At 39.4% G+C, this 18,728-nt stretch overlaps 1 protein-coding gene across 1 annotated transcript in view; it reads right to left on the bottom strand.

The window, feature by feature from the left end:
• Nucleotides 1-13,281: 13,281 nt before the first annotated feature.
• LOC103612944 (small conductance calcium-activated potassium channel protein 2-like) overlaps nucleotides 13,282-18,728 on the bottom strand; it is an 18,162-nt gene continuing 12,715 nt past the window's right edge. The window contains exon 4 of the mRNA XM_017730283.1: nucleotides 13,282-13,704. Within this exon, the coding sequence (XP_017585772.1) occupies nucleotides 13,282-13,704 (423 nt within the window). The remainder of the gene's footprint in view (nucleotides 13,705-18,728) is intronic.

The following is an 18,728-nucleotide window of genomic DNA, read 5'->3' as shown; positions in this document are numbered from 1 at the left end:
TCTTTTAGGTCTGTTAATAAACTTCTTTATATTCTTTCAAGGTTGGTGCCTGCTTTGCATTTCTCCTAATTCTTATCTCACAGAAGATAAACAGTAATGAGTATTTTGGGCCAAACCACTACACTAAATTGGTGTTTCCGCCCGGTTACAGAATCAAACCCGCTACAACCTCTTTTACAACTTCTGTATTCTTAGTGCTTTTTGCCTACATTCTTAGACTTGTCTGTCAAGCTGAGAGACTAAACATTTTAGAAGCTTTGTAGGTAGAGGATAGTGTGCCCCAGACCCCAAGGTCCTCTCCAGAACACATTCTGTAAACTATGATAGAACCGTGCAGGGGAAGGTTCCTTGGGGAGGGGGGGGCTCACTCGAGCCTCTCATTGGGGAATTTTTGATAGATATGCTAATTAGTAAAACCTATAATGTTATACCCGATCTTTTGGCGAGGGCATTTTGCGGTGTGCATTTCGGTGCATTTGACCTGGACATGTGCACCTAAGGGTCCTTAAAATAAATACCAAGGTAAAATCCCTTTTTCCCTTCTAACCATGTTTGACTCTTGATTTTAAGACCAGGAAAAGGCATCAGTACTATTGCATTTATTTTACTTTCCCTATTAAATTGTAATACTGACTTGTAATCTCCCACTGGTTTGTTTTCAAACTAGTACAAATGGGAACAGCAGAAAAAAAGACTCGAAAAAAAATCTTTGAGAGAAAGACTGACCTTAAAGTGGAGCTATGTAAGAGAAATGTGAGTGGTAATTTTAGTTACTGTGGGAAAAAAATTAGATCTAAAATTGAAAGATAAGTAGAGTTATTACAATGATAACACTATTAAAGAAAGTTAAAGCTTTGCAGACAAACGTGTGTGTTTCTTTGCATGTAGTCTGAGCAGTTAGCAATTATGATTCCTACTGATTACCCTTTTTGGGGATTGACAGTTTGCATGAGTGGTTTGCAGTGCTTTGGTCTGTGAATTGGGTCATGATAGGTGATTACACTGAACACTGTAATAGTGTAGCAAAACATATCAGATCCTCAGAACATATTTGATAAAGTTTGAATAATTGATTTTTGTTTGCATCGCATCATAGTTTTTAGTCAGAGGTTAAATCCAAATTTCCAGATTCCTGAGAACCCTCAGAGAGATTATGCTTTTTTCCCCAGTGTCACGATCTGCTAATACAAGCGAGGGTCATGATGGTTCGTTTATTGATCTCAGAGTGCAAAAGGACACAAGGGATTTCAGTTTTAATCAGAACAGTGCACCTTTAAGTGCCCACAACACGGTAATGCGATAGAGGAGAGAAAGAGAGAGAGAGATAAAGAAAAACAAAGTAAAAGAGTAGAGAGGAAGAAAGGGGGGGTAATAGCTACCAACAGATGAGACGAAGTCCTCATGGTCTTCTGCCAATAGATTCGTCTTCTTTCCGTGGGGAGATCTCGTCTCAGTTATTTTAGAAAGTCCCTTTATAGTCCTTTACAGAAGTGAGGGGCAACTGGCCAAGAAGTGGGGAAATCTACAGCCATTGTTATGAGGCCTGTTGCTTTGGGAAACGGGTACAGGACAGGTGTACAGGACAGGTAATTCCTTTTCGCTTCAGCGCAGTCCTTCCCTCCTGGGCAGCAAGAATGGCGCAGTCCACTGTGACCTGCACTAATTTTCCTCAGGAATGCGTACCAGTTCCCAGTGGGCACACCTGCAGGCAACACTTGGCAGACATCCCACCTCAGCAGGGCCAGGACTCCTGTGTTCAGTCTCTGTCCTCGGCGATGATCGTGAGACAGATGAGGGATCTTCGGACCATCTCTTACACCCCAGTTATTCTGCTAGTGAAGTTTTCCTGTTCTTCCCTCTTTATTCCATCATAAGGGCCCTCTGGCAAATCTAGCTGTACCTTCAGGACTAGAATAGTAAAAACTTTCTTTTTTGGCAAGGAGCAGGGAGAGACCCTAGCTGTCTGAAATACTCGCTTCTAATCTTGTAAAAGCTGGGCATCATTGTTAAATATAGGATATTTAAATATAGAAATATTTGTGAGCTACTTTTGTAGGGATTTTCATCTGCCCCTAACAATGGGAGTAGTTTGGGAGGTGTAGGATAAGTTATGAGATGCAGGTAATTAAGCTATGAAGCATCACAGAATCATAGAATATCCTGAGTTGGAAGGGACCAACAAGGATCATTGAAGTCAAATTCCTGGCCCTGAACAGGACACCCCAAGAGTCACACCATGTACCTGGGAGTATTGTCCAAACACTTCTTGAACTCTGTCAGGCTTGGTGCTGTGACCACTGCCCTGGGGAGCCTGTTCCAGTGCCCAACCATTCTCTGGGTGAAGAACCTTTTTCTCATATCCAACCTGAACCTCCCCTGACACTTCAGGCCATTCCCTTGGGTCCTGTCACTGGTCACCACAGAGAAGAAATCTATACCTGCCCCTCCACTTCCCCTCATGAGGATGTTGAAGACCACAATGAGGTCCCCCTTCAGTCTCCTCCAGGCTGAACAGATCAAGTGCCCTCAGCTGCTCCTCATACAGCTTCCCCTCGGCTCTTCACCATCCTTGTTGCTCTCCTTTGGATGCTCTCTAATAGCTTAATGTCTTTCTTATATTGTGGCACCCAAAATTGCCCCCAGGACTCAAGGTGAGGCCACATCAGTGCAGAGCAGGACAATCCCCTTGTTTGACTGGCTGGCGATTCTGTTCCTGATGCACCCCAGGACATGGTTGTCCCTCCTGGATGCCAGAGTACACTGTTGACTCATATTCAACTTCCCATTGACCAGGACTCTCAGGTCCCTTTCTGCGGTGCTGCTTTCTAGCCTCTTGTTCCCTAGTCTATAAATAAAACCAGTGTTGCCCCATCCCAGGTGCAGAATCCAGCACTTGCCTTTGTTAAACTTCATATGGTTGGTGATTGCCCAGCCCTCTAATTTGCTGAGGTCTCTCTGCAGGGCCTCTACCCTCGAGGGAGTCAACAGCTCCTCCCAATTTAGTATCATCAGCAAACTTACTCTGTATTCCTTCCAGTCCTGTGTCCAAGTCATTTATGAAGATGTTGAAGAGCACAGGGCCTTAGATGGCTCCCTGCGGAACCCCAGTAGTGACTGATCACCAGTCAGATGTCACCCCCATCATAGATTCATAAAACTTATCTTGTGTTTGTGTCCTGGTTTCAGCTGGGACAGGGTTCATTTTCTTCTTAGTAGCTGGTACAGTGCTGTGTTTTGGATTCAGTATGAGAATAATGTTGATAACACATGGATGTTTTGACTGTTGCTCAGCAGTGATCACCCCGAGTCAAGAACTTTGCAGTCTCATGCTCTGACAGTGAGCAGGTGCACAAGAAGCCAGGAGGGAGCACAGCCAGGAGAGCTGACCCAAACTAGCCAGAGGGATATTCCACACCATAGAACATCATGCTCAGTATATAAACTAGGGGAGTCACCCAGAAGGGGGCCAATGCCTGTTCAGGGATGGGCTGGGCTTCAGTCAGTACATGGTGAGCAAACGTGCAGTTGTTTTTCTAGGGTTTAATTACTCTTTTTCTTTTTTTTTTTTCCTTTTTTTTTTTAGCTTTATTTCAATTCTTAAACTGTTTTTATCTCAACCCATGGGTTTTATCTTTTTCCAGTTCTCCTCCCCATCCCACCAGGGGCGGGGGAGTGAGCGAGTGGATGTGTGGTACTTAGTTACTGGCTGTAGTTAAACCATGACAGGTAGAGAATGGCATAAAAGAAAATGTAAAGAGAAATTTTCTAGGCCACATTAGAAGACCTGAGAAAAGGTCTGTGGAAAAAAACCCCAGAAACAGCTGACTTGAAAACAAAACAAATGTAAATTAATTGATCACATTTCATCCTTTTTTAGGAGATAGTTGTCTGAATTTACGTGTGCCTGATGTTACTTATCAAAGAATTCATCTGGAGTGAAAAGAGGGAGAGGACAAACATGGAGGGCTTTGCACAGTGCTTCCTTTTCTGTGGAGGGTGGGAGAGCAGAAAGGAGAATACACCAGAACATGTAGGGAGAAAGGATAAATAAAAAGCGAAAAACCTCAGCGGGAGAGAGGCGGTATAGCAAGTGAAGGAAGACTGAAAGAGGGTATTATAACTTAACACAAAAAAAACTATGAAACAATATTTCACTCAAGAAATATTTTTCATAATAAAGCTGTCTCCCCTGGAGACATGAACCTGGAAATCATTATGACATGAGAACTATAGGGAAGAGACAAAATTATGACACAAACCTTGTCCTCAACTCTGTGCTGCTCTTGTTGTCTCCCTCTCTCTCGTGCTCTCTTGTATTCTGCCTCTCTCTCCCTTCCACATGCTCCCATGCCACTCTCATGCTAGTTTTCTTGCTGTCTCACTTTCTTGCTCTCTCAGTTTCTCTGACACTTTATCTCTTGCTTTCTCTCCATCTCATGCCTTTTCTCCAGCACTCTCTCACTTCATCTTTCTTTTGCTCCCATTCTCCTCTCACTTCCTCTCAGCCTTTCCCTTGCTGTCAGTCACTCTTGCTCTCTCTCATGCTCACTTTCTCTCTAGCTCACATGCTCATGCTTGATTTCCCACTGTTGCTCATTCGCATTTTCTTGCTCTCACTTTCTCGCACTCTAACACTTTCTCTCATTCTAGTGCTTTTGTGCTCTTGCTTGCTGACTCACTCTTGTGCTTGCTCACTTTCTCGCTTTCTCACACTCGGCTCATGTTTGCTTCTGCTCACACAGTCCCTCTCTTCCCCTCTTGCTTTCTTGCTATCACTCATCTTTCCTCACCTCGAGATTCCTCCCTCTTGCTAATTCCCTTTCTTGCACTCATTCGCTCTCACCCCCACTCTCTTGCTTGTGCTCACTTTCTCACTCTCAAGCTTTCTCACATGCTCTTTCTTTCCATCAATTTCTCTTGCTCTTGCTTTCTCTCTCCATCATTTGCTTTTTCACCCTCTTATGCTTTCTCTCTCACACGTACAAGTGTTTGCTTGTGCTTTCTCTCACTTGCACTTAGTCGCGTCCCCTTGCTCACATCTTTGTTATGAATGGAGACTAGAGCTTAGACAAGTCCTGCCTTTGACTCAGATTTCTGGCAGTAGCTCTGTTTGAGGTGGCCTGCACCCCAAATGTCTCTCGTTCACAAGTTCTTAAGAATGGCCAATTAAGTCTATTACAAAATGAATTATTTATTGAATAGACACAAGATTAACAGACAGAAGACTTTAAACAGACTACTTACTACACAGGATAAAACAAAAAGAACTACTAGTAGATAAAATACAGTGCGCGATAAAAGGTGCCTATATTACAGCTAGCGAAGAAATAGTATAGATTAGGAGTCAATGTAATTTACCACCAAATTGGTGATGGAGTACACATAGAATCCTTTCACTCAATTCCCAGGAAAGTATTGGTGGAATTTGTGTCCAAACTCCAGGAAGAAATCCTACACGTTTCCAAGGTGTGTGTAGGAGACTTCTGCCTCCGTGAAAGTTTGTGTAGCTTTTATAGTTTGTAAAGTGAAGTGTCTGTCAGTCAGAAATTCCAGCAGCTTATCTCCCTACATCCTGCTCTCAAGGCAAGTTGCTTATTGTCTCTCTGGTGTCAGAGATAACTCCTTACTGGACAGGCCTGGGTTATCTCACCAATTCATGTGAGGGGGAAGAATGTCTGGAGCTATCGAACCAGCTGATGGACAGAACAGATAAGCTCTTCTGTGGTGGGGGGAAGTCCTGCCACAGTCTTACAGCATGTTCAAGCTTTCTCTCATGCTCTTGCATTTTTTGCTTTCTAGCTCTCTCCCTTTCAAATATTTGTTCTCCCTCTTGGCTCTCATACTCTTGCTCTTAATCACTTTCTTGTGCTCTCACTCACTTCTGCCCAGTTTCTGGCACTCGCTTTCATGCTTTACCCCCTTCTTGCTCGATTTCTCATATTGTTGTGACCAGTACCCTCTACTCCTGACCCCTGGTAATATGGTTATAGAATCATAAAGGTTGGAAAAGACCTCCAAGATCATCAAGTCCAACCTTTGAATGAATATGACCATGCCCACTAAACCATATTGCAAAGGACCATGTCTATTTGTTTTTTGAACACTTCCAGGGATGGTGACTCCATCACTTCCCCAGGGAGCCTATTCCAATGCTCAACCACTCTTTCAGTAAAGAAATTTTTTCCTAATATCCCACCTGAACCTCCCCTGGCACAACTTGAAGCCATTTCCCCTTGTCCTATTGATGGTTGTTACCTGGGAGAAGAGGCTGACCCCCACCTCGCCACAACCTCCTTTCAAGTAGTTGCAGAGGGAAATAAGGTCTCCTCTGAGCCTTATTTTATCCAGATTGAACAACCCCAGCTCCCTCAGCCACTTCTCATAAGACTTGTGATCCAGACTCTTCACCAGCTTTGTTGCCCCTAATAACCAAATGGGCTACATCCCTCCTTTCCACTGCAACCAAATTGTTCTAAAATAAACCTGTCATTTGTATATAGACCAGTCATTCAGTGTCATTTCACTCTAATCCACCCCAAGTGATCTATTAACAAGAACCTCAGTTACCCTACCTCAGGGGTGGTTCGTAACAACAGTGAGACCAGTGACCTCCTGGTGGCCAGGGACACCTCCACCATCATCTGCTTCCTCCGAGGATTGGGGAAGTGACTTATATTCTTTCATGTCTTTTTGAGTCTAGATTATGATTGTTATTTTGATACAGCAAGCCAAGTATTAATATTTGACCCGATCTGCAGAGGGTCCAGGTGATTAGAAACCATAAGCTAAGCAGTGCTATAAAATTCTGTGCTACACTACTTATAAAATTGTGCTACACTTATTCTGCTTGTAGAAATCCTGTGCTATTCTTAATATAAAATCCGTGCTATGCTAATCATAACATCATGTTATAAAAAAATAAAGCTTTCATTGTAACTACAACATAGTGCTGTTATCATTCTGCCAAGGATGCCTAAAAGAATCTGTCTGTCCCCCTTAGTGTTGGGTAATAGTTGGTTAAATTAAAACCATTTTATTATTCAGTATAAGGATACCACACCAAACCATAAAGATAAATATTTATTATATGCATGGAACAGACAAACAGAGCTTAAGTGACTTTGTTCAAGGTCACAACGTATCTATCCATAGGATGGATTCTCTATCACTTTTAATTTTCTATGTTTTTATGTGTTTATAAATCATTTGCAAACATCTAGCATACTCTGGTCAGTATACTAACACCATCACTTCAGTGTTCTATACTATCCATAAAACTATAACCTGTTACCTGGATGACAGCAAAGCATTAGGGTTGATCCTATGAAAACCATGCTAACATTCTTTGAATCTAAATTTTTATACTTTTATATTTCTTTCTTCTGAAGAAAATGACCTGCTCTACTGTGCAGTTCCTGGTGCAGGTTGTCATTTCTCCAACGGACATGGAAACATCATGCTATAGCATCTGCTTCTTGACTGATTGTCTATGCAAGATCTCATTTTCTAAAAATCAAGAGAAATCACATGCCTTGCTTTCAGAAATACAGTCGCTGAAGGTACACCGATTGCATCAGTACGTCTTCTGCTTCCCAACACACAAAGAACAATCAACGCCATCTGCTTGCAAGGAGAGTAACCATTTGAGCAAATACCACTCTAAATGCAGTATTATTGAGAATTATCAAACAAAACTTTTGTCAAATGCTGGTATGCTTGGAAAAGGAAGAAAATAAATTCTGCAAGTATTACTGAGCTGAAAAGCCTCTTTGGTGTTAAATTAACTAAATGGTAACATCATGTTTTGAATGCCTTGGAAAGAATCAACTGCAAAAGATTCCATTTTCACATCAAAGTTTAAACAGGCAATTTTAAAAGCTCATTAGTCTGAAGGTGTATGATGATTTCCTGAAAAGATGAATGAATAAAAATAAAGTAAAAAAAAAAAAAGGCACAAATATTTGATCTGAAATCTCACTGTTCTATTTCAGATAATGTTGCATCTCTACGCTTATGGACTGTGGGAAGATTTTCAGGCTATTATCCAATGCATTCTTAAAAATACAGGCTAACATAACAGATCACCTTTAACTCAAGGAATTCAAACAACAGATAACTTCTTTCTGAAACCCAGGAAAGAGATAACTTGTTTTTTATTAGAAGACCATTACTTCATGCAAATAATTTGCAATGTCATTTCCCACATATGCTACTGGAGACTCAGAAATATGCAGCCTAGCCCCTGGTCGACACTTAGGTCACAAAGAAAAATATTTTGGATAATTCTCAGGACAAGTCAATTAAAATAAGTGACTACAAAACGGATAGGTTTAGGCTATTCAATAACAACAGTAAATGTGTCTGACTGAAAGAAAAGGGAGACATTAATACTATCCCTTAGTAACTACCAGAAGCAAGCCTGAAGCAGCAAATGGACGGTGCACTTGCCAAACAGCACCTGCAATAGTGTAAACTCCACATTCTCCTACCACATCCCCACTGCAAACCCAGCAGTTGGTATGCAATGTTTTATAATCACATTTAAGCTTCCTCCTGAGATGTACCATAGCCAAATATTAAAGTCAAAAAGAAGCCATTGAGCTTTCTGACACTGATGCCAAATTGGTTTTTGCCTTTTTTCTTTTATATGTTCTCTATATTCTTTACACATATATATATTCATAGCTCTTCAGCCTATTATTGTATTCTAGCTAGTTTTTCCAGTACTTTTCCCTGCCCTGATAGGCAGAAAGACAAAACACATTCCAAGGCCCCTATTCTATCTTGGTTCTCCCTAGGAACCAAGGTTGAGACCAGCTCTTTGAGACATATCTTTATAAACAAAGTTTAGTTTCCATCTAAGGGGGGGGGCAGGATTTAGAGAGGGTTGAACTGGGGGAAATTGCATCACCTCTTATGTATCTAATTGGTGATTTTTGTCAATTATGCTAATTTGCTAAACTTATAAAACTGTATTCACCCCATGTGGGGGCGAGCGTTTTGTGGACATTTTCCATATCTGCCCCTGGAGGCCTCCAATAAAGACCATCCTTTATATTACCTCCTATACTATCTCGAAAGTATGTTGTTTCATTTCTAGGTTCTTTAAGGCATCAACACGACTGATTATTAACCAAGATATTTTCCATGTTCTTCCATGATCTTTCTCCAGAGGTAGAAAGAGAGAGCAGCTTCTCCTCTTTAAACCTCATGTCCTATGCCAGTCTTACTAGAGAGGTGGCAGCAGTAGAAAACAAGCCCAAACAAGGAAAAGTAGCGTTCAGCCAATATCCTCCTCTCCCTTCCAACAGCATCAAGTTTCAATGGGACTAATTTTTCTTCTCTTTCACATCAAATTCTTCTGTTGAACACTTACGCCAGCAAACCTTTTTTCCTAATGCTTTATCTTTAATCATTCTGCCATTTCTTTTTTTATGCATTACAATATGTTGCATTGTTTCAAAGAAAGCATACCCACAGCATACCCTATGTATTTTACAGGCATTTTCAGCTTCTGCAGTTCACAGAATACCTTCTGTAATCTTCTGCAAGTCAAAGTTACTTGTAAACATTTAGCGTATCAATGGAAAAATAAGTCTTTAAGAAACAAATTTAAAAAATCAAACAGCTGTTTTATTTCATAGTAACTCAGAAATCAATATCAATCACTCTCTCTCTGATAAACACACCAAGATGATCATAAATTGCTCTTTATGCACACATGTGGTGGGTTGAACTTGACTGGTCACCAGGTGCCCACCAAGCTATCACTCCCACTCCTCATCAGGACACAGGAGAGAAAATGTGATGAAAAGCTCATAGGTCAAGATGAGGACAGGGAGATCACTCAGCAATTACCATCATGGGCAAAACAGACTCGACTTGGGGAAGATTAATTGAATTTAAGTTCCAATTAATTACTGAGTAGGATAATGAGAAATAAGAACAAAGCTAAAAAACACTTTCCCCCCACCCCTCCCTCCTTTCCAGGCTCAACTTCACTCATGACTCTTCTACCTCCTCTCCTCACTGAGTGGTGCAGGGAGGTTGGGGAACAGGGGATGCAGTCAGTTCATAATGCTTTGTCTCTGCCACTCTTTCTTCCTCATGCTGTTGTTCTGCTCCAGCATGGGGTCCCTTCCATGGGATACAGCTCTTTAGGAACTGCACCAGTATGGGTCCTTGCCACAGGGTGCAGTCCTTCAGAAACGGACTGCTCCAGCACAGGTCCCCTGCAGGATCATAGGTCCTGCCAGAAAACCTGCTCTGGTGTGGGCTCCTCTCCACAGCCTGCAGTTTCTGCCAGGAGCCTGCTCCGGCATGGGCTCTCCATGGGTTGCAGCGTGGATATCTGCTCCAGTATGGGGTCCTCCATGGGCTGCATGATGTCTGCAGAGTTGTTTCTCTCACTTTTTTAGCTTTGCCTTTGTTTCTCGCTGTCCTACTGTATATTTAATTGGAAATAAATTAAATTAATCTTCCCCAAGTCAAGTCTGTTTTGCCCGTGACAGTAATTGCTGAGGGATCTCCCTGTCCTTATGTTGACTCACAAGGTTTTGAATTGTATTTTCTCCCCCTCTCGTGATGAGAAGGGGAAGTGAGAGAGCGGCTGGATGGGTACTTGGCAGCCAGCCAAGGTCAACCCACCCCCTAGAATGCTTCTTCTGTCCCAGGTATGGGAAATATTTTGAAATTATAATATGTCACTGTTAACATCTTCAGAACGTGATTAGTCTTGCCATAACATAATTGAACACTAAGCATCTAGTGATCTACTATAACAAATTGCATTCCACAATTCTGGCAATGCTAAGAATAAAAGCAGCAATGTCGACATAATATCTACATTCAGTTTGTAAGATAAGCTATTTTCCTCCATAACAAATTGAGAAGTAAAGCAATGAATAACTTCCAAAAGTAACCTGACCATAGCAGTCAGCTTGCATTTTAACTGCTGATTTATATCAGCTAGCTGTCACAAATAACTTCCCTAAACAGTTTCCAAAGTGGGCAAACAGGGAAAGAAAGAGGAAAAACAACATGCCTGTTTCTCACTTTCACTAGCCTTTCTCTCTCTCTCTAGCTTTTTCCTCTATCTCACCTTTTCATTCACTCTCAATCTCCTCGCACTCACATTCTCACTCTTGCTCTCTCCCTCTGTTCCGCTGCCCCTTCCTTTCTCGCTTTCTCTTCCTCTAGCTCTTGCTCTCACGCCATTTCTTTCTTTCGCTCCACAACGTTCTCTTTTCCTCTCTTGCTTTCTCTCTCTCGTTCAGTCTCTTGCTCTTGCTCCTCGCTTTCTCTCTCTTGCTTGCTCAGCGTCTATATCTCTCCCACTTATTCTCTCTTGAACTCGCTTGGTCCCTTGTGTGCTTCCTCACGCTTTCTCTCTCTTACATTCCCCCGCTTTTGCTGTCTCTCTTGGTTTGTCTGTCTGCTGTCCGTCTTCTCCCCCCTTCTCACCATTTCTCCTTCCTTTCCCCTTTCTCTCATCCCATCCAACTCTCGCCCCCTCCCCTTTTTCTCTGTCACTCTAACCATTCAGCTCTCCCATTCCTCTCTCTTTCACTCTACCTCTTTCTCTTTCTCTCTCTCTTTCATTTTCTCTTTTTCCTTTACTCACTTTTTCTTTTTTCTTTCTTTTTTCATTTTCTCTTTTCTTTCTTTTTCTCTTTCTCTTTCTTTTTCTTTTTTTGCTTTCTCTTTTTTCTTTCTTTTGCTTTCCCTCTCTCTTTCTTTTTTCCCTCTCTTTCTTTTTCTCTTTTTTCTTTTGTTTACTCTTTTTTCTTTTATCTTCCTTTCTCTTTTTTTCTCTTTTTTTTTTGTTTTCTCTGTCTTTTTCTTTCTGTTTCTCTTTCTCTTTTTTTGCTTTCTCTTTCTTCTTTCTTTTGTTTTGTCTTTCTTTCTATTTCTTTCTTTTTCTGTTTCTTTTTCTTGTTCTTTCATTCTTTTTCTCTTTCTTTCTCTTTCTTCTTCTCGTTCTCTCCTTCCTTCCTCTTTTCCTTTCCTTTCCTTTCCTTTCCTTTCCTTTCCTTTCCTTTCCTTTCCTTTCCTTTCCTTTCCTTTCCTTTCCTTTCCTTTCCTTTCCTTTCCTTTCCTTTCCTTCTCTATTCCACTCTTTCTCACTTTTTTCAATTCTATCTCTCCATTTCTTTTTCACCTCCTATCTATTTCTTCCCCCCCCCATTTTTCTTTGCCTCTGTTGTGGGTTAACCCAGATAGGCAGCTAAGCCCTACACAGCCACTCGCTCACTCACTTCCCCAGTGGGAGGGGGAAGAGAATTGGAAGAGGTAAAAGTAAGAAAATTCATGGGTTGAGATAAAGATAGTTTAATAGGGAAAGCAAAAACTGTATGCACAACCAAAGCAACATAAGGAATTAATTCATAACTTCCCATTTACTTTTCCGGGAAAATAGGGCTTCATCATGTGTAACGGTTACTTGGGAAGACAAATGCCATATTTCCAAACTTCCCCCCTTCCTCCTTCTTTCCCCCAGTTTTTATTGCTGAGCATGATGTCATATGGTCTGGACTATCCCTTTGGTTAGTTGGGGTCAGCTGTCCCAGCTGTGTCCCCTCCCAATCTCTTGTGCACTGCCAGCCTACTCACTGGGGGTGGGCAGAGTGAGAAACAGAGAAGATCTTGATGCTTTGTAAGCACTATTTAGCAATAGCTAAAACATTGGTGTGCTATCAACATTATTTTGGTCACAAATCCAAAACATAGCACCGTACGAGCTACTAGGAAGAAAATTAACTCTGTCCTGGTCAAAACCAGTACATCACCTTTTCTTGATCTTGCCAATTCCCCAACCACATTTTTTCACTTTTTTTTTTTTTTTTAAACAACAGGACAATAAAAGCCTAACTGAAAAAATACATTTTCCATAGCTATTTTATCTACAGTACTCTCAGTAAATTTAACTTGCAAACACAATAAATGAAAGCTCTTATCAAACAGAGTATCAACAACTGTAACTGTTGTTAAAAGACATTTATGGTATTCCACTGTGTTTTAGTAGTTTTACCAATGAAAACATTGAAATCGACTACAGTACTACAATAAGTGTTGTGGCACAAACGTCTCTACGTAGGTCCTTCAGATTAAAAACCCAAGCATTCCTCACAATCTGTGACAGAGTGAAATCCAACCAGCACTCAACATATCAAAGACCAGGAAGCTCCATTCCATTAAATATTTAGGTCCTTCAAATACAAAACCAAAGAAGGAAAACAAGACAGATGGACAGAATAAACAAACCAACCAAACAGAACAACCTTACCTTTCACAAGCTCGGACAGTCCACGCAGCAATTATCCATAATGAGATACTAAAAACCAACAGTACAGTTCCTGGACATATTGTCATTAAAGTCTTCATAACAAAACGGGTATTGAAGTTTATCTTATTTAAGGCTCCAATGCTTCTAGATGATGCATCAGTGAAAAGTTTGCTATGCAAAAGCATAACTCTGGCAATAAGATACAGCCTTAAGAACATTGGTATAGATAAAATAATATCCACATCAGCTGTTGTTGTGGATGGAGCATAAGAAAAGGCAAGCCGGGCTGTCCATGTGAATGTATAGTTCCCAGGTATGGGATGTATAGCACATACAAGTATTTCCAAGCAGATAAAGAAAATACGCTCATAAGTCATGGCTATTCTCCAGTCATCTGCTCCATTGTCCACCATGAATAACTGAAATGATAAAATACAAGATTAACTTTAGTATGCCATTAAAAAACCTTGTTATGATCACATTTTAAAATACCATTGTTTTCAAAGCTGATAATGACCACTAAAACCAAAATAAATATGCCATTTCAGCAAATTACATTAGTAAGTCACTACTAAGTGAATGCCATTTTAGGTAAGCCAAAAAGAATGGTTTTGTGCGCTATTTTTTAAACTTTATATGAAACTGAATTTCCACATATTATTATATACTAAGATTTTTTTCATATTTTTGTTTATTCGTAATTTTTGATAAAACTCTGACAATTTAAACCTCATGCCTTCAAAATCAATTTCTTAATCAAAGTTCTTGGAATTAAGAAGAACTTTAAAAATGTTTTTCAGGATAGAAATCAAAATTACAAATTGAAAATACTTTCTGCAGTACAACGTTAAGACTTCTTTAGAGCACATCAGTGCTTCAGACTGGAGAGATTATAGCTTCAGTAGAACTATTCAAGCTTTCTTCAAACTTCAGGTACCAATATAGATCAATGCAGGCTGCAAAACCATCCAAGAAACTACATAAAGACTAAAAGATAACTCATAATGAAAAATCACTTCAACTGTGCCTCAACTGCTAGCAGTACCTGAACTAGCTGTTTTAAAGCTAGGTTGACCATGTCTAAATGAACTGTAATCACACCTTAAAAACAAACATAAAAAGAAAAGCAGAGGCCTGAAAAAACCAGAGTAGCCTTGGTGAGGTCTATTAGTAGCTGAAAATTAAATGCACATGTATGTATGTAGGTCCCTGAAGAACCAAAGCCTTCAGTTTACCACCCAGGAACAAAAGTAATAAACCACTTCACACTGTTTAGTAAATGTTGTTCCTGAAGATTTACTAACTAAATACTTAATTGAACAATATTTGTCACTTGTCGAGAGTAGGGATATGCAAGGTAACTTCTAAAAAAAGCAACAGGAGAAGACCTTCATACCACTTCTAGTCTGAATCTAGACAAGGCTGTTCAGTAAATATGTAATTGGAGATAAAAAACTTTTTCAGGATTTTTAAAATTAGATTATTCAAAAACTTAGAAGTAATTTAAGGGGTGAGAAGTAATTTAAGGGGTTAGAAGGTGAAATGCACAAAGAATGTCCTTCTGAATGTATTTCCACCATGCCACACACCATATACAGAGCCAAACAAGCAATTCCTCTTCTGCATTGCTTTTTGCCCCTTTCCATCCTTCAAAAGTTTAGAAACGCAAGCCTGAGCTCTCTGTATATGTCCTTCAGGGATCCCAAACCCCATTCTACATCTTCCCCCCAACATATTCAGTTTGTCTTCCAGAAGATTGCTCCAGTTCTTTGTTTAAGAAAGTGGTAACAAGTTAACTTTATTGTAGTTGGAGTGACACTGAAAGAAAGAAAGAAGTTAACCACTAAGAAACAAACAAAACAGAAAAAAAAAAAACCCAAATTCTTTTATTTTTAGACCTGTTTTTTGCGCCTTTGTTGCAATTGTTAAAGGATCCGGGGCACGGATCATTGATAGAATTATGGGATCTATAGAAAAACTGTACAAGCAATAAGCCTGTACAAGCAAAAGGCCTGCAAGCAAAGGTTTGTGTGAGAAACTGCCTGCATGAGAAAGCACTGGTGTGAGAAACAAGCCTGAGAACAAAGAGGGAGTTTTGAAACGATGCAGCTGTTCAGATAAGACCCAGAAAAGGGAGGTGACCACCGAATTCTTTTAATCATAACATGACTATGGAAGCTTGCCAATGTAAGTCCAATTATGTAAAAGTAGAAATGTGCTGTGATAAGCTTTAAGCCACTTAGGAGTTAACAAGCTGGTATACTGTATAAGTGCCTTTGGAGTGCTAATAAATGGAGTTTGTGCTTATCAACCAAATTGGTTTTGGACTGCATCTCTCCCCCCGCCGGGATCCCCGGGCTCTCGTCCTTTTACAATTCCAACACTCCTTCATGTTCCTTCTCTTTATCTTCGGTATAGTTCTTACCCCCACTGCAATACTATTAAAGCCAAAGAAACAGTGTTGGATTAAGATAAAGAAACACACTCAGTAATTTCAATGTATGCAACATGAGCACATACACTTTTTTTTTGCCGGTGGTCTTTCTGAAGACTTTGTATGATAGATATAAAAATGAAATTCATACTGGTATGTGGATACAAATATTGCTGCTAGCAAGAATTTCTCTTGCTTCTTTCCAGTCCCGTGAGAGACTTTTCTCTCTCACGGAAGATATTTGTAGAGTTCTATAAACTATGAACACCTGCGACCTTGCAAAGCCTTGTTTATAGTACAGTAGAAAAATATTTTGACAACGGATGTTTTAAGATTTTAGCCAATCACCCCAAGGGATGGCTGCTCCTTTGACCAATTAGACTATGAAGAAAAAAGTCTATAAAAGAGTTGTAAAATAATTAAATAAATCAATCTTGCTGCACAATTCCTGCCTGTTGGATCTCTCTTCTCCTCCCTACCACTGCAGGACACCGTGATATTGGTAGGAAGGCAAACCTATCTATTCATTTATTAACAAAAGACAGTTGGTTTGCACTTAGAAAATGTACTATTTGATACAAAAGGCCAAACTTTCAAAATACAGTGACGCTTAAGTGCATTTGATTCTTGTGATTAGCCTGCAAATGCTGTCAGTCAGATCACACAAATGGTAAAACAGCTATAAAGAGGTCCAGGTACTTAGAGCATCCAGAATACAGATTAATAGGAACCGGTAACAGAAGGTAGAAAGCACCAGAAGCCACAGAGGAACACAGATCCAGTGCAAGTGTTCCTATTTTAAAAAACAGTAACATTTCAAAAACATATTTATGAAGTAAATTTCCATACAAATCTGTGTCTCTAAATTCAGTCCATGAAATACAGGAATATCAAACATTCTGGAACAAAATAGGCTGTGGATAAGAAGTCAGCTGGGATGTACTGAAAATAGTTAGAAATTAGTACAGGATTTCACATACATTTTATATGCTTGCAATTATGCAACCTACTAAATGCAATTGTTAACATTTAATTTGGAAAATGCAGTGGTATTTGCGTGTTCCTTCTTGCTTGGTTGTGTACATTTACTATTTGAAAAGCAAGGAGGGAAAATGAATAAAGGAGAGAAATAACACCTAAACAGCACAATTTAAAGGGGGTGTATATGCATGTATTTTTAAATATTATATTTATATATATATATATGCATACACCCTCTCAGCTCCTTTCAGTCAATTCTGTTATAATAACCAGGCATTCATTTTAAGATAGTACTCCCCATTTGAATGGAGAATGATGCTAGTAATAAAAAGAGAACAAGCTCTTCCTATAAAATTGACTCCTGCAGCCTATGCAGAAGGCCATACTCCAGTCAAGGTCAAAGATGTCATGCCTGCTCATAGCTTTCAAATTTCTTATTAATTATTAGTCTAACATTGAAATCTAATTTAAGTTCTTCATTAATGTTCTGTAAAGCTTCTTCAAATACAGAACTGCCATCTACCTTTACTAAGCCTTCACTCTATAAGACAAATTAAAAAAAGTTATTTTCATCTGAAATTATATCATGCATTTTCAACATGCGACATGTAAAAATATGAATATTGAACTATAAATAAACGTGATGTTTCTAACACCACACAGTATAAATATAAAAATAGATAGCACATCATAGATATTAATGTGTTCGTACATTTACATAACAACTTGTGTTAAATTCATATAACACCAGATTAGAAAAAGAGAAACAAATTCAGAGTAGACAGATTGCACATAAAGACAACTTAGACCAAAGACTCCCTGAAGCTACTTAAAAGAAAAGTAGATTAATTTTGTAAATCATTAGTATATCAAAAGAAATTCCTAGCAGGCTATCTGAGGATGTTGGTGAATGCAAAGTACAAGGAAATCAGCCAGTTTCTTTACAATCCCAGTAGAAGAACAAATGTGAAAACAATATCACTGCTCTGCTGTAAGGAATAAAAAGGAAGTGATAAACAATGATAAAGTAGCATCAGCTGTACTCCTTGAAGCATTCCTCACAGAAGGAGAATCAGCTGTACTCACAAAGGCATTGTGGCAATTGTTTAATTTAAACATCCAAATTTTAAATGGTTACATACTGGAGTTGCTTAACCCTTATAAAAGAACTGACAAAACTATGACACAGACTAGCAAAATATAGCCTCTGTGGCTGCTGTTCTACCAATTTTTTTTACCAAACATTTTTCTATAGCTTCTAGTCCTCAAAATATCACTTATGCAACTAAAGCCAGCATTATAGTCCTCAGAAAGAAAGAAGGTATTAAGTACAAATGATTTTCAATCATATGGTGGTTGGAGATGGACATCTCAAGCCTTTCCTTAAAAGGATAAACACCTTCTGCATGCAAAGCACAGAAGGCAAAGAATAATGTTTTTCACAAAGCTACATGAAAACCATGTTATGTTTTCCAGAATGCTTCCCACATCCAGAGTTAAGACCAAATTATCTAGTAGACCATTAGAAATTGATCCACAAGAACTTGTGGATATAGCTATCTACACAAATGAAACATTCTTACTTTGTTCAAATGCGGAAGTTAGACTATTCTATCGTTCATACATGTATATGCACATACACGAATCCCCCTAATTATAAAAATGCCAATTTAAAAGAATGATTGTAAAAGTCTGGTACTTAGTTTTATCATAAAAATTATTTTTTTGCATAATATATTTATCTCAATTTATGTCTATGCAAAATGAGTTTTTAATGGTTATTGATGTCTTGCTATACACGCTGTATATGTCAGTGCATGTAAAAAAAAATTTTGTGTTAATCTGTGCTGGTGGCTAAGTAGGCTTGAAATGCTTCCCTCAAAGATTGCATCAAATCTGACCATCTTGGGAAGAGATGTGTGACTGAATGTCCTGGGGTGACTGTATGATACTGTATTCCCTATCGTCTGCTCTATGCCCAGACATGAATCCTGTGCCTCTCTGTGTCTTTAAGGCAGACCCGAGGGG

Source organism: Corvus brachyrhynchos, unplaced genomic scaffold (genome assembly GCF_000691975.1).
Source record: "Corvus brachyrhynchos isolate BGI_N302 unplaced genomic scaffold, ASM69197v1 scaffold663, whole genome shotgun sequence".
Taxonomy (NCBI): domain Eukaryota; kingdom Metazoa; phylum Chordata; class Aves; order Passeriformes; family Corvidae; genus Corvus; species Corvus brachyrhynchos.
Note: the sequence above shows the minus strand (reverse complement) of the source record. Positions and strands in the feature narration are given on the sequence as shown.